The following is a 16,170-nucleotide window of genomic DNA, read 5'->3' as shown; positions in this document are numbered from 1 at the left end:
TACTTTGTCTTAATGATGATAAATTACATTAACCATGTAATCAGATATGATTTCCATAACTTAGGAGGACCGTTATGTTGTTTTTACATTTTTTGAGGTCAATTCCTAAAGTGTTTCCTAGTACATAAATAGTTTGGGTGCTGAATGCCAAATATGAAGTCCAGAGTGCAGTTAGTATGGACTCCTTATCTGCAAAGCCTAGCGACTTGCATCAGTTTGTATCACAGACTGCCTTGTAATGAAACCTCTCAACTCTTTGTGTAAAGCACTGATAGTGCTTATGATGGTGTGTTGGTTTATTGATAAGTTTCTCCAAGAAACACTACCTCTGGTATTGTGATGTCAGGTATTACCAGACTTTTTCCTTATTTGATACAAAATTGTTATAAACAAGAGTTAAATGATCTTTCCCGCAGATGAGCAGTACGTTCTGCATTTTTTTTAGCTTATTCTGTTATAATTTATATTGCAATATAATGGTATTTTTGGCTGTTTTTTTTCAGAACCAGCATAAAAGTAGCAGGTCTAACAAATGTATGTGGTCAGGTTAGTTACCTCTTTCTGGATTTGTCTTTCCAAAGATGATTTGCATTTAGTTTAATATGAGTAGTAATTAAAAATAGAATAATAAAACATCTGGAAATCATGATAGTGCATGGTTTGAACAGCATGGTTCCAGAAAAAAGAAATAGTATATCTACTGCTGTACTAGAATTCTCTTATAAATAGACACGGTGGATAAATGAAAACTACTTAACATATTTTATTTGACTATCAAAACAGCTCTTGGTGATAAGATCTCTCAGAAGAGGCTCCTAGCCATGGGGTCAAAGGGGAAATATCACCATGGATCACAGACTGTTTGGATGCTGGGATTACTCTGTGCTCCTTATCTCACAACTCAAAAAGATGAAAAAGGGAAAAGCAGCACATCCAAAAGAAAAAGAGATTATTCTTAAAAAAGTATGTTGTTCATCCTTGGGACTCATTGCCGCAGGAAGTAGCCAATGTCAGTATATTTAGAAGGTGTTCTGTATGCATCCCCCTGTGCTTTGTAGGCAGAGAAGAGTTGGGTGTTGTTACGTGAGTTGTCAATGCAAAATAAAGACTTTCCTTCCTAAACCACTAAACTATATTTGTGTCACAGCCACCTAAATTTAAGAGACTTACAAAATCAAAAATGAAAAAAGAATGTGATACTAATAAAGATTTTGCCACTGCAGTTTTCTTGTTAGGTGCTTAAAACCTGTTTTAATTCTTCGTTACTTCTAGGCAAAATGGGTAAAAGTCTAATTTTCTTTTCCTTCAATCTGACTGAGGATTTTTGGGGTGGGGGTGGAGGAGAGTAGCGAGGAGGAAGAATTTACAGCCAGAGGGAAAATTCCTTGTAACATGTGACTCAAGTGGAAGAACAAAGGAATCATAGTTGCAAGTAATCTAGTATTTAGCTCAATTAAAATCTTTACTTTTTATATTCTTCTCTTGCCTCAGTGAGATTGTCTTCACACACACGCAGTGTACAGGTAGCTTGAAAGGCAGTTGCATGATCTTGTGCAGTGCTGCATGCTGAGACAACTGCATCAATGTTTCGGTCTAGCAATAAATGTTTTCTGCCTTCAAGCTGAAGCTTATTTAGCTTGGCTTATCTGGTGCTGCTGTAGCAACCATCAGTCTCCAGGCAACTGAGGCACATTGACCTCTTCGTTGAACTGAGTGTAGCACTACTTCAATTTAGCTGCCTGAGACAATAGTAATGGTGTTGAATGTGAAAAATGTGAAATTTTCTAGTCTGTATGCAATGGAAAGATTAAATAAAATTTCAGATGAGACCAAATGTTTAGTTTTGACTTGAAAAAGATTTCAAGTTTGTGTAGTGTATCCTTTGTTCCTTCCAAGCTGCAAAGTTCATTGTTGAGGCAGTCCTTACGTGCCTTCTATAGTGTTGAGTATCCTGCAAGCATTTTTACACAGCAGGAATTCTGCTACCATAGGTGTTTGTTTCATCACTTAAATAGCAAAGGCTGTTGAGGTTTATTTAGAAGTTTTACATGTCAATATGTGTTAATAAATGACTGATTCACTATTTCTATTTTTGAAATTATAGATGGTCTTGAAAGTGATTACTTTTCTCTTAGATTTATTATTTGCCATACTAAACAGGGTTTCTTTGGAATACTCATGAAGAAAACAGATTGCTAAATTGGTATACTGGGTCTGTTTCCTAATCAAGTCGTTCTTTCTGCTAGTCAATATGAAAGTGAAATTGTGATTCCTGATGCGTAGGTTCACATTCTTAAGGAAAACAAATTCGTAGGCAGGATATTGCTTCCACTGTCTATGTAGAACGCATACAGGTTAAGTGCTATGAAGGCAGAGGTAGATGGAAAGGATGGAGGAACAAACTTGAGGTAAGAGGGATTTGTGTTGAAATGGCAGCTCTGCTGGCATTTATGTTTTTGGGGGAGGTGGAGGAATCCCAGTCTTATCTCTGTAAATCCACCTTTTTTTTTTTTTTTTAAAAAAAAAAAGAAGGGTGGGGGGAGGAAAGAGGGGAAAAAAGAAAAAAAGTTTTGAGCTTAATAAGATAGCATTCTAATAAGTTTGTGTACAGGCCCATTTACTTTTAATGTCTAATTGATAAATATCAGTTGGCTAAAATTATACAGAATATCCAGCTTAGTTAATGTGAAAGAGACCAGTAAACTGGTTGTACGGTTGAAGTTGTAGCTTTTTCACATTATTGGAATATAGACCTTCTACCCATGCGGTTTTTAATGACTTGGTGTGTCCTTGTTGTACAGTGGGCAGAGGTATAAATTAGTTTCTGTAGGTGTGCCATTAATTTTTCATTTTGCCTTTCAAATCCCACTGAGTTTCCCAGTTGAATTCATTCATGCCTTTCTTGGAAAATATTTGAGTGTTGTTTGAAGGTTAGATGGTTGCATTTAATTGAAGGATTTATTCGTACTTTTAATCAAAACTGTTGATTCTCAAAGACAGTGTTCGATTATTGTTTATAAGCACGAGTCTTCATGACATCTAGTTTAATGCCAGTAGCATAAAAAGTACTAATGATGTGAGTAATGTATACATAGGATGATTTTATAACCCACGTATACAGTTTTCCTAACAGATTTTAATTATAGTAATTTGTACATTTTTAATGAATGCTTTTTGATTGAAAAGTTGCCTTTTTTCCCCTTAAGATACCACAAAACCATTCTCTGATGTCATTTAGCTTTTCCAGGATCCTATTCATACTTTTTAGCTAATTCTTTATTTCAGTGAGTTAGCAATTTTTGTGTGTGGGTGCACAGTCCAGTTGATTTCAAAAAACTGCACCCTTATTATCTGTCAAAAACAAAAACCCACCAAACTTTAAGGACTTGTGCTTGATGGTACTGGTGGCAGAATGGGATGGGTTATCTTTTCAATCCCAGTGTTCCTTTTGGGGAATGAATGAGCAAAAGGCTATAGTAGACATCTGAGGTTGACTGATGTTGTTGATGTATTGGTATGTGTGATACCGGATGAGACGAGATTAGCTGCAAAAGATTGTGAGCAGTTCCTGCATCAGTAATGCTGTAGGCTGTATTAATCATGAAGTCAATACGATAGTTTGCTTGAAAGTTAATTCAACCAGTAAATAAGAAAACAAATATGGAAAAAAAAAGATGTAAAGAACATTTTCATTCAGTTAAAATATAAACTGAGCTTACCACATTGCATTTTAAAATGATTTTGTGCTGTGCTACTCATTTTGCAAACTTGTACGATGGTTTTCAGAAGAAAAGTGGAAGCAGAGTACTGTATTCACGATTTTCTTTGTTGTCGTCAATTCCATCTGTATTTCTTGAAATAGAAATCTTTCAGGTATTATTGTTTTCACTGGATTCAAGATCTAGATACTTGTGGTGAAGGCACTGAAGAGTTGAAATGCAGCAAGTGATTTGGCAGAACTCTCTCTTGGGGTTCCTAGAAATTTGGCGTGTCACTGCAGTTAACTGCAGTCTGACAACCCCCACGTAGCTGTGTATTGCCATCCCATACGATGAGCTAACAGAATTCAGAGAAGGCAAATGATTGATGTGTAGCAGTGGCTCCCTCCCCACACCTCTTAAGTGAAGTTAAAGATGGTACTAAAGGTACTGAAAGGATCTGATAGCACATTCTTCCCATTGCATTGAATATCCAAGCAAAGTTACAGGTAGTCTAATTGGCTTAAAAAAAATCTAGAGGTAAAATCACTTTTCTTCATTTGTTCAAGTTAAGCTAGAAAACAAAAAACAAGGTTGCTTTTGCAGCTGTCACTTGATCGGCAAGCTCTTAACACCTTCTCTAGAAAAGCAGTTAATTTGTATTTGTGTATTACTGATTTAACATCATGGACATAACATGAGTAGGCTTGAATATCTAAACTTTTTAATTGCGGTGTAGGTTTTAATTTTGATGTTATTTCTGAGAGTACATTTTTTAGATAAATGTTAGTTGCCATGGACTAAAATACATCATTTTAAGATAGCTTTTTGATAAAGTATGCTGATGTTAGTGTTTGGTCAGGAGTTGAATTTCCTTCCATATCTCAAGACACTGAGAAATTGCGTGGAATTGCTTTAGTAACATCTTCTCAGAAGTGTAGCAGAATATTTTTAGCTTAAAAAATTCATTTGCTTTTTTTTTCTCATTTTTTTAAAATACTGTTTTTAGTAGTTTCCTATGTCGTTTTCAAAAGTTTTCTTGGTTTTGGCAATATATAGGGCTTTGTTCATGTTACTGGAACTGAGGGCTATTTTGTGCCATCATAGCATCGTTCTGTGGTGAAAAAAAAGTAGTATGGATGGGTAAATATTAGGAACACGAGCACATTAATCTGGTCATCGAACTTAAAGAGATATAGACAACACAAGAGCAATGACATATTTTTATTTTAAATGAGAAATTAAAATATCTCAGTTATTCTTGACAACTTGTATTGGCTGAAGCAGGTAATTAAATGATGTCACTAATTTTAAAGCATCATCACAATATGACACAAAGCTACAATACGGCAGTGACCATTTTTAAAAAGCAGAAGGGAAAAGGTATGTTGATTGGTTATAAACTGATTAAGAAGCTGTCTTGGAATTGGTTGTTCAGGCCATCCTTGTTGTCCTATCGTGAAAGGAGGAGAGTTCAGTAATGGTTTAACTACAATTAAATCCCTCCCCTTTCTTTATGGAAACTCAACTGTAGGCATTTCAGCATTAGCCTAAACAATGGTTTTGAATATGTTAAGCCCCTAACAATTAGGGAGCAGTTTGGGGCATTGAATAATGTGGAATGATGCAATTGAACCTGACAGCTTCAACAGTCAGCCTACTCATGGGACCTGAAAGTTGTTCACACTTGGTTTCATCTCTCATCACACGCTGAGTATTAAAACCTTACTGGTGTAGAGCCGAGACAGAAATGAGGCCTGTTATCAGAAAATATTTCAGAGCATAAAACTTGAAAGGAACAGGGGAATTGGCTTGCTCAGAGATTCTCAAATTTTTGAGACCTGATGCAGTTGTATGCAACTACGCATTGTCGCATTTCTCTCTCTCTTTTTTTTTTTTTCTTAAAGAACATTTAACTTTTGAAATTTTGGAGTCATGTAAGCAAAATACAAAACAGTTCTAAATGTTTGACAGGATATTTGTATTTAGCAAAGTTTAGTTAACTTGCAAACGTAATTCTTTAATTAGAGGAATACCTCTAATACTTCCCTACGCTGGAGGAAGTGTTTCTAAGCATCAATCAAGTATCAGTCATCTGCTCTTATTGGAATGGGGCATTCTGTGAATTACAGTATATCTTCTTTCTGTGCTGCTCTGCTGCTTATTGCTTTACTGATTTATTGAACGTGCTATAAATGAAAGTAGTGTATTATATACCTCTAGATGGGCTTAAATCCTTCTGCTAAAACCTTCATAAGGAAAATTTGCAGCCTTTTCAAAATAAATGCTTAGCGGTCTCTTTATTAGTTCGTACATTTTGATCGTGTGTTGTGTTGACTGAATCAGTTGAAACAAAGAATGCTATGGCTTTAGAAGTTCTGGATTTTAGAGCATGTTTCAGTCCTGTGATCTTAATGTGTATTGACAGGATGATTGCGCATTTTTAATAAATGCTTGCTACAGCTTGTTTCAGCTGTGAGTGAAACACGAAGCTCCTATTTCACCTTTAAATAATGTAGTACTCCTCCACTTCCTCTACTTTCCTGTCAGATGAAGTCGTCACATACATAATAAAGCTTCACAAATCGTTATTCTTGTCATTTTACGTTGCCATTTAAAGAAACATTAAAAATTTTTTTTTTAGTTTACCTCCAGCTTCTTGAATGTTTTTGGTAATGTGACTTTTCCTTTGAAGAGTTGCATAGGAAATATGATGTCACTGGAACTTTTGTAGTTCTGACTTGTTGTAGGACACCTTTACTATTAATTTAAAGGTATAAACAGGGGTTAAGTTTAGGTTGAACTACCAATTGTGAAAAAATCAACTTGGATATTGTTTAAATCATGCTAAGTCTTTTGATCTGCTGTATCAGCTCACTTGGCAAACATCGTTTAATTCCTTTGATGTCTTCTGTTTTGTGATGTGATGGTTACTCAACAGACTTTAGCAGTGCCTTTCAAGATACGTGGATACTTTTTAGAATGTTCTTAAAGCTTTTTGGGCAAGTTTCTGTCAAATAAACATTTATTCTCCATGCTGATTATAGCTGCCCTGCCATTATAAATATACCAATTTATAATGGCAGGGCAGCTATAGTTGCTATCATACAGTGTTAAGCAGTCTGATAGTGAATTACACAGAGTGAGGGTAAATGCTGCTGCTTCTGTGTAAATTCTTACTGGAATTAAGAAAAATCTTTTATGGAAATATCCTAATGCTGAGCACAAATGACATATTTGTAGTATAAAAACTAACAGGCAATATTAGAACTTGTAATCTCAACCCATTTATTTACACGAAGAAGAGTACACAGATTTTTAATTTGCTAGTCTTGTCTCTTAGATATGGAAACTAGGAATGGTTATATCTTAGAATGTGCTGTTCTGTAAAGTTTCCTCAGTGAAAGAATTGTTTTTTCCTTTTTTGAGAGGAAAGCAGTGGAAATTTGCTGATGAATGGTAGTAGTCAATTTGGACTCCCGCTATAGGAATTTGTTAAGGGAAATAGCAGGAGTTGTGCACTATTGCTTTCTTCAGCAGTAAGTGTCACAGAACCACCATGTACTGTATTTCTGGAAGATGTTATATCAGTAGGTGGAAGCGCCTGCTTTACTTTAAGACTTAGCACTAATTCAGATTAATTCTACTGGGGACACGCAGTTGTGCAAATAAAGAAATAAAAGCCAGATTTGAAGTGAAACTGCAATTCTGTGTCTAGCTGTTTTGCACATACCTTTAAAATATGAAGTGAAAAAACCCTCATCATTGTAAGTAATTACTTGTGGCTTTTTCTAACTTTGTGACAGTAGAAGAATGCAAGTATCAGGCACAATTTCTCACCAGTATATAGTAAATAAAGCATCATTGAAAACAGTTGTGTGAATTCATAAAAGTCCATTCATCAAGTTTAATATGTTGGCTGAAAGCCAAAACTTAATGGTAGTGTGTGATTCTTTCCAGAGACATAGTTTATACTCTGTAATATTTTGCTGTAATAACCAGTATGTTTCCCTCGTCTCTTGTGTGCAGTTATACATGTCAAAATGTCCCACAAATTGAGTTCCTTACTGATCACCTTTTTTTTTTTTTTTTTTTTCATTTTCTGAAAAAAGTTTCCTTTGTAAAGGTCGTTTACATTTTCTTAAAAGGTTCATTCTAAAACTTGTGATCGCACACGTCGTGTATCTGTGATTTTGTTCGCCTCTGAATATTGCAACCTTTTGTTTGTTCGGAAGCAATCCTTTTGTCAGGTGGGGAAATGCCTTTTTAATAAGCAGCAGCGCCTTTTTTCTTTGATTGGTTGTCTCTGAAACTCAGCATTTGACACAAATCTTTTCTTCGAAAGGGAAAAAGCATAAGCAGCCAAGGAGGAAGGTATTTTTATTGCATTGGATTATGCAAGATTTTGGCCAGCCTCCTTAGCTTCATCTGTTTAAGGGTTCATTTTCGCTTGTTTGGCACAAGTCCCAGCAGAGACCTTCAGAATTGTGGTTAGCAACATGAATGAACACAAACTTTGGGAGCTCTTCAATAAGTAGAGCTGGCCAACTGCCAAAAATACAGTTCCTTATATGGGGTCAGGGCAAAGCTGTGATTCGTTGAGCCCCCTATTGTATAGAAAACATACTTGTAATGGCTGTTTGCGTTCTTTAAAATAAAAACAAAACAAAACAAAAAAACACCAGGCTTCCAAGTCTATCAGAATAGGAAGTAACAAAATAGTGTGCAGGTTTTACTAATGACGGAGCAGAGCAAAGGAAATATGGCTCTCTGTAGTTAAACTATAGAGCTGAAAGTTGGACCTTTTGACCTCCACAGCCGGCTTGTGATGTAAGGAACCCAAGCATTTGTGAGACATCTGTTGTCTACCTGCCCTTATTTTGTAAATGGTTTAATAAGATTAAATAATTAGGAGGATAACCACATGGTCGCCATGCTACTAAGTCCTAGCGTTGAGTGCATACTTTGGGACTGCACGGTCTCTCCGTCCACTTCCGTGTCAGTTGTTTTAAAATGCAGTTTAGGTATTTTCAATATTTGCTACGGTACATTTTTATTAGAGGTTTTTTATTAACGTATCTGTAAAGAGTATACTGAGCATACTTCAATACTTGGTGTATTTTAAAAGTACTGCAATTCTGTTTCTGTACTCATGAGTGGAAAATAATTTTCCTGTTAAATACACTCATCTTTTTAAAAAAATTCAACTTAAAGAAAGCCAGAAACAACAAAGCAAATTATTGTGCATTAGGAAGACTTCTTTCAAATACATTTAGTATTTCTCCTCATTTTTAAAAAAGGATTCAAGTTTTATTTGGTTTCTTGCAGGCAAACACCCTACCTGGATCTTCTCTCAGTCTGCCTCCATCCCATATGTATGGCAATAGGCTGAATCCAAATTCAGCAATGGCAGCACTTATAGCTCAGTCTGAGAACAGCCAAGCAGGTAAGCTTCCTGGTGGTGGTGAAAACACTCTGACACTTTACAAACTTAAGAAACTTAAGTGTTTGTAAGAAGATTGTAAGATTTTATTTTTGAACTCCGCTCAGCATTTGGTTATTAAGCATCTGTTTGAAGTTGTTAGGTGTTGCAAGTAAATTCTTGGTAGCTCAGAACAGCTTTTTTTTTTTTTTTTTTTTTTTTTTAACTTTCTGAAATGTAAATGTTTAAGCAGAGCCATCAGCAGGCAGGAATGCAACAATGTCTCCTGTGACTTCGGTGATTGATGTGTTCAGTTCTTAGCTCTTTGCAATGAGAGCAACACAGCTCTGGGTTTTGTCGTGAATAGTTTAAACCTCTATTTGCATAATTCATGAAATTGCATTACATACAACTTCGTGTGAAAGAGATCCCGTTAGAGAACTTCTGCAGCATTCAGTAATCTTGTGAATATTTACCAATTGACATTTTTGCAACATTCGGGCTCCTCTCCGGTTTTAATGAGCCACTGGATTTGCTTTGTTTCATTCCGTCCTAGGGATTTGTTGACATGTCGTAGTAGTCATGCCTGTTTGGGGGAAGGGAATGAGTTTAGCAGTTTACCAAGAATGGATCAGTCATGTCTTTGCCCTCCGAGAGGTCGGGGGTCACTTGACTCAGAATAGGGGGAGGGCAACCTTGAAGGGGGCAGATAGGGTTATTTTATTGAGAGGCCATAGGGAAAATAACCCTTTTGAGTCCTTCCAAGCAAAACGTTTTCGTATATTTAATGAGGCCTTTTTTGTTTGTTTTACTACGTTTTTAGCAAGAGACTTTCCTGTGCTTCAGCTTATAAATAGGAATATGTGAATTACACACTTTCATAAAGTTTTCAGTAGATTTGTGGAGTAGCACGTGCTTGTTAGATGGTAGTGGTAAGTTTAGCACGTTTCCTATTTTACGAGTTGTTTTGGGATGCAAAGTGTTAAAAAAAATACAGAGCATCAGGATTTGCTGTGATAAGCATACAGATTAGCTGTCCACAGCTGTGATTCATTACTTTCACCGTAGAAATTAAAAGTGGCTGAGGGGAGGGTACTGCAAATGCAAACCACGCTTCTGTGCTGTAAAACTGAAAGGAATGAAAGAAGTGAACATAATCCATGGCCTGGTACAGCCTCAGAAATGTGTAAGGACAACACCTTACATGCTACAGTTCAGCAATCTTAAACTGGTTACAGCTTCGCTCTTCAGTAGAAACTGCGGATAGAAGTTAAGATTTAAGATATTTTTAAGATATCTACATCAGCTTTAAAACTCTTATCTAAGAAGAGTCGATTTATCAGCTGTGAAATATTTACACTGCAGATCAAGATGTGGGAGATAACAGCCGCAGCCTTGCTGGCAGAGGAGGCTCGCCCAGAGGAAGTCTCTCGCCACGGTAAGCGGCATTTACTTTGCAGAGTGCAGGCTGAGGAAATGCTGTAAGGTCTGGAAACCTCACTGCCTTTTTGCTTGTGATATGTAAGTTTTAAAAGCCTGTGTGTATAAATATAGTAGAAGTGTACATTAAAAAAAGCTAATGTGTACAAATAGCTAAAAATGGTCTGTAATTTACTTATATATCAGCGAAATTAGGTTTATGAATGAAGGACTTACGAAATGGAGACTTGCTTTAAAGGGGTTTATTTATCGTTTAAGGCATGCGTACTAATTACCTGCTTAGTTTTGTTACCATCATCATATTTTTATTCATACTGCAAAGGGCCCCAAACCCCACAGACTCAGAGATGACAAAGAGCATGGTTAGAAGGCTTGGAGAAATTAACTGTTGGGCCAGATTCTGAATCAAATTCCCCCCAGCACTACAAATATGCAGTAATGCTCTGTCGGGGGAGAGTGCCTTTTTTGTTCTGCTGCAGTTCACCTCTGCTACGAAGGGCTGATGTAAGCATTCTGCTGTTGGAATTGTATCAAGTTATTTTGGTTTAAAATGTTGACTTAAATTTCAAAATTGTGTTTTTAATAACATCAGTGACACTTTCGATTTTTTTCTTAATTAAGTCTTTTTGTTGTTCAAAGGGCTTTGTTTTCCATTCTGGATCCTGTATCGATTACTTGATATAGCCATATTATTGGATTATTATTATTATTTTTTTGACCGAGGGACTGAGCATAGGAATTTTATCTTGGAAAAAATGTTAGAATAGCTAAAAAATGGTAGTTACAAAGATACAGCATTATAACAATTTTGTTAAGGCGTGTGTTTACTATAGTAATTTATTATAAATACCACCAAATTAGGTAACTTAATGTACATGTCTTTTTGTTGATCTTCAGTTATTTTCCTTAATTAATCAAAAGACTTCTTGTTGCATAGGGTGAGAATATCCATTATAATAATTAACTAGTATCACTTATTTGTGAACTGGCTTTTAAATTTTCTAATACGTGTTACTTCGAAGACAATAAAAAGAAAATTTATGAATTAGATTAGACTCTGTTCTCTTACAGATACGTATATTTATATTACCATATAAATATTTACATAAATAAGGACCATGCCTATATATCTCCTTAGAAGTAAGTTAGAGAGATTTTTCGCGAAGGGAAATGCGCAGCAATTAGGGAATTCCTGAATGTCGACATTATGTAATCATTAATGCACATGCGATAGTTTAGTACTTGCTTCGTTTTGCAAAGGCCTGGTCATCCTATGGGCTGAGCTGTGTTCGGGCTGCCTCTAGATAGATTATTTCGGAAACCAAACTTCTTAAACATGTTTTTAACATGTATTCAAAGCACTTTAATTGAGTGTACGCTCAGTATATGTATGTGTAGTCCCGTACTTACTACATGATCAGATTTCAGCTGATTTTCATGAGAATGGCAAAGGAGTACTGCTTCATTCAAAAGCCGTTTCGGTCCCAAATTCCAGATCTTCCTTCAATAAGTGCAAAAAAATCACTTTTGTAATTCTGAAATGGAAAGATTGAAAAAAACAGCTTGAAATATGTAGCTTAAAAAAGAAGTTCAGTAGCCAGCACCTTTCAGTGCTGCTCTGCAATGCATTTCTGGCTGTGTAGTATGTCCAGTGTTTAACGATCTGGTGCTGTTGCAAACTGTGCAGATACTTCTGAGATGTTTAAGTAATTCCCCACTGTCCTGAGCTAAATAAACAAATCTGGTTACTTAAAATGTGATTTATAAAGCGGGGGGGGGGGGGGGGGGGAACTGACTTCAAAAACCTGCTGTTTAAATCCTTTTAATGTTACCCACATTATGTATTACAATGATTTTTTTTTTTTCTGTCAGTTCTGACTCTTCCCTTTGAAGCTTATGAAAATCACACGCTTTTGGAAAAGAATCATAATTTTTAAACAGTTGTTTAAAATAAAAGTATTTGCAGAAATTGTTGTTTGCTGTTGATGACAGCACATTGCAGCTCACTGGGAAGATGCACGGGATGCATGAGCTGTACAGTCCTTTCAGAAAGGACCCTTCACGTCGTTACGTCTTCGTTACCCCACTGTAATCACTGATTGATATTTAAGCTTTCACATTTAAAATTATGGTATCTGTAGTGTATGAAATATATGTTACATATAAGTGTACTTGGTGTGGGGGAGCTGTTTCCATTTTGCAAAGGAATAGCTGCTTTTCCCAAGGTAGCACTTAAACTTTTTTTACCTGACACTTAACCTTAGATTTAAAAATGTGCTTTGCAATATCTACATTGGCATACGTTTGTATGTCTAACTGCAGTTCAGTTGTATTACTTACAATTAATACTGTAAGAGTACGAACAAGTACACTACAAACAAATCAGTTGTGAAAGTAAGCAAGATGTGAAAATGAAACCAAGAAGGGATTGCCATCTCAGTGACAGCATCAAAGCAGCACGTACAGCATGCTTACAGTCCTGTAGGAAACTGTGATCAAATACTATCTGGAATTAGGATTCAAATCTAGCACACAGAGACTGTACCATACCAAAGGGATGAAGTAGGAGATCATCTGGAAGAGGATGGGTTGGCTCGTGTTGAGGTAGAGAAATCTAGATGTATGTTTCTTTCCATCTCTGCGGGTTTCCAGGGAAGGATTGCAGGACTGTGTACTTGTGTGTTGCTTTATTTCTGCTCTGATGAAGTTGACGGGAAGCTGTCCTAAGCCCAGCAAGCCTTTTGTTGTTCATCTACAATTCAAATGGAGTAATCTGTTAGGAGAGTGTTACGTGCTTTTAAAATGCATTGGGAAGTGTTTGGGGTGCCTGTGCGTGTTTTTTGTTTGTTTGTTTGATGTAAATGAGCTGTGTGTAGAGTGCAGTGCATCTGTTTAGAATGTTTCTGCTGAAACCTTTATTACTTCAGCACCTCTTGCAAACATCTCGTTTTAAGGCTGGTTGTTTTTTTCTTCGTCTCTGTGCTGAACTGTTGACCGCTCTTGGGTTGTCATCCCTTGTCAAAAAGCACTACCTGGGTTACCCATTCACTAGACTTCTTTTAATGAGTGCTATTCTTTCATCCTGTATGCAAAAGAGGAATTGTTTATAAATACCTACAGAGCTCTTAAGTCACCTACTTAAAACCTTTTCTCATAAAAATCACTTTGCTCCGCTGCCTACAAAATGCTTGCCAGTCATTAGGTAGCTAATGTGCTGTGACCACTGCTTATTGCACTGGTCATAATTAACACACCGATTTCCTGAGCTCCTTATGTTGTCCTGTACTGGCACTATGGTGGTCTCGTTGGAAAGTTTGTATCGTGTAGAGCAGTACAGCTGTGATCCTGTGATGGGGCCAGTATTTATTGATACAGCTAATATAATACATACATATATATAAAACAGCCTGAATCTCGGCTCACTCCAGTTGTTTTAAAAACAAACAAACCAAGTAACTTTTGGTGCTGGCCCTGTGTGAGAAATGGAGCTACGTGTACACGAGGCCAGAATTCTGAGAAATACACTGCGCATCTGGTTTTGCTCACAGGTTAGAGTTTGCCCCATCCAATGAAAAAGGAGCCTGCTTGTAGGTCCTGAGGGCTCCCCAGCTTTAATAGTGGCTGTATGCTGAATATTTCATTTTCTCCTGAACGAGAAAAGACATGTGGCAAAGGGATTATTCCTTAAAATATGTGTGATTGTGAGTGGGGGGGGGGGAGAAGTACATTAAGTGTGCACAGGACAGGCAGGAGGCAACTTTAACTTCCATTGTGCTCTTTGTGAAATAATGTTTTCATGTAAAAAACAAATTTTAAAAAATTGTGTTTTTACATGATTCTGTTTAGAACAAATTAGGCAGTGGAATTATACATGACCTTTCCATGTATAAGTGCTATTACTGTGCTGATTTTAATAAATGCTTTTTATTTTCCCAATTTTCTCTAAAGGTTTGAATTTTTCTTTAAATCCAGGTGATCTATATAGCCCCGTGTAATGGTTTCCTGCAGGGAAGTGTGTGTTGTGTAATTTAATACAATGTTGTTTGTCACTTAGATGCTACATTAGTCTCTATGCAAGAAGTAGTTACGTGTTTTCCCAGTAGAAATTCTCCTGCTGTGAAATATTACATTTTTTTTTATGAAACTGTTGGCAGTGAGAAGCAGGAGTTCGTAGTGATGTGATGAATTAGCTTAGTCTTGGAAGTGTAAGGTACGTAGGTGCTAAGGGCTGTTACAAGGTAAAAAACTTCAACAAGCTTTTGCTAATATGTTTCCTTAAATCACTTTCTTTAAATAATAAATTGCAATATTTTCAACAGATCCCCTGTAAGCAGCTTGCAGGTCCGCTACGATCAATCAGGAAACAGTTGTGGGGACAATTTGCCCCCGGTAGCAGCCAGCATAGAACAGCTTCTGGAGAGGCAGTGGAGCGAAGGACAACAGTTCTTACTGGAGCAAGGCACTCCCAGTGACAGTAAGTACACCTGCCCTGTTACCTGTGTTATCCATAACTGCCACTCAGTCACTGTCCAAGCATTTTATAAACACTTATTTTCTGTTAGGAACGGAAATATAAAGGCAGTGTTGAATTACAGCATCGGTGTTAGCGTGAGAGTGGATTATAAGAGAGTTCTGTCTCTACGTTTTTACAAATGGGGAAATTGTGTCAGGCCAGAGGAAGTGCCATGCAGATCCAGCTAGTCTGCTAGGCTGCAGAGTTTGAAAACATCCTGCGCTCGTAGATCCACTGCTGCAAACGTGCACAGCCCTTACAAACTGTGGATTAGTAAAGCACAGTTTGCTTCATATTATATGATCTACATTGGTAATTTTTTATTACTAGATTTAAGAAACTGCCATTTCTGTTGCCGTTTTTAAAGAATACATTTATAAATGTTAGGCAGGTGTCCTGCTGCACTTTGTATCTTCGTGTTTTGTGTCTCTCAGGAAGTTCTCCAAGTAAGCAAATCGTTTCTTCCAGTTACATTTAATAGGTTGGAATAGTCTCTGAGTGAATATGCGAAGTGCAGAAGGGATGAGGAGATCACTTGGATCTCTATATTCCAGCAACTATCAGTGTCTAAGGCAATGATTGAATACATTAAAAAAATGAATTCCTGTTTGGTTTTTTTTTTTTGTGTTATATTTTATTGAACGTGTTATTCTTCTTATTGGTAGTGTGAAGTGGTATCTAGTTGGTATTTTTATGAATGGTATCCTGACAAAAATGCTAATTGTGAGGAAATTCATGCAGGGATAATCCTTTAAACATGATAGCTGGAGGACAGGTTTAGCTAAGTCTTATTGCATCTCATTTGGGCTCACTGAGGGTTCCTTTGTATGTTCTTGAAGAGGAGGGATAAAAGCTAAATCCTTGGGAAATGACCAGATGTGCCTATACCAGTAGACTTATGTCTGTAGTAGGCCCAGAGGTCATGTTAAACAAATACAATTTAGAATTAAAAAAAAAAATAAATGGCTATCCTTGTGCCTTTACAGTCATACTCTAATGCTAGTTGGGAAATACACGTTCTGAAACAAAATCAGAGTTTGAGGAAAGTGAGCTTGCTAAAAAAATCATGTTAGTACAGAAGATGATGCCCTTTATCG

General features: G+C 36.6%; 1 protein-coding gene across 9 annotated transcripts in view; it reads left to right on the top strand.

Annotated features, from left to right (window-relative positions):
* The window catches only part of MLLT10 (MLLT10, histone lysine methyltransferase DOT1L cofactor), a 121,878-nt gene that overhangs the window by 91,179 nt on the left and 14,529 nt on the right, over positions 1-16,170 (top strand). For all 9 annotated transcript variants that reach the window (XM_021387932.1, XM_021387931.1, XM_021387939.1 and 6 more), the window contains 3 exons: positions 9,027-9,144; positions 10,486-10,558; positions 14,880-15,034. In XM_021387932.1, coding sequence (XP_021243607.1) covers positions 9,027-9,144; positions 10,486-10,558; positions 14,880-15,034 — 346 coding nt within the window. The remainder of the gene's footprint in view (positions 1-9,026; positions 9,145-10,485; positions 10,559-14,879; positions 15,035-16,170) is intronic.

The sequence above is a fragment of the Numida meleagris genome, chromosome 2 (genome assembly GCF_002078875.1).
Source record: "Numida meleagris isolate 19003 breed g44 Domestic line chromosome 2, NumMel1.0, whole genome shotgun sequence".
NCBI lineage: Eukaryota > Metazoa > Chordata > Aves > Galliformes > Numididae > Numida > Numida meleagris.
Note: the sequence above shows the minus strand (reverse complement) of the source record. Positions and strands in the feature narration are given on the sequence as shown.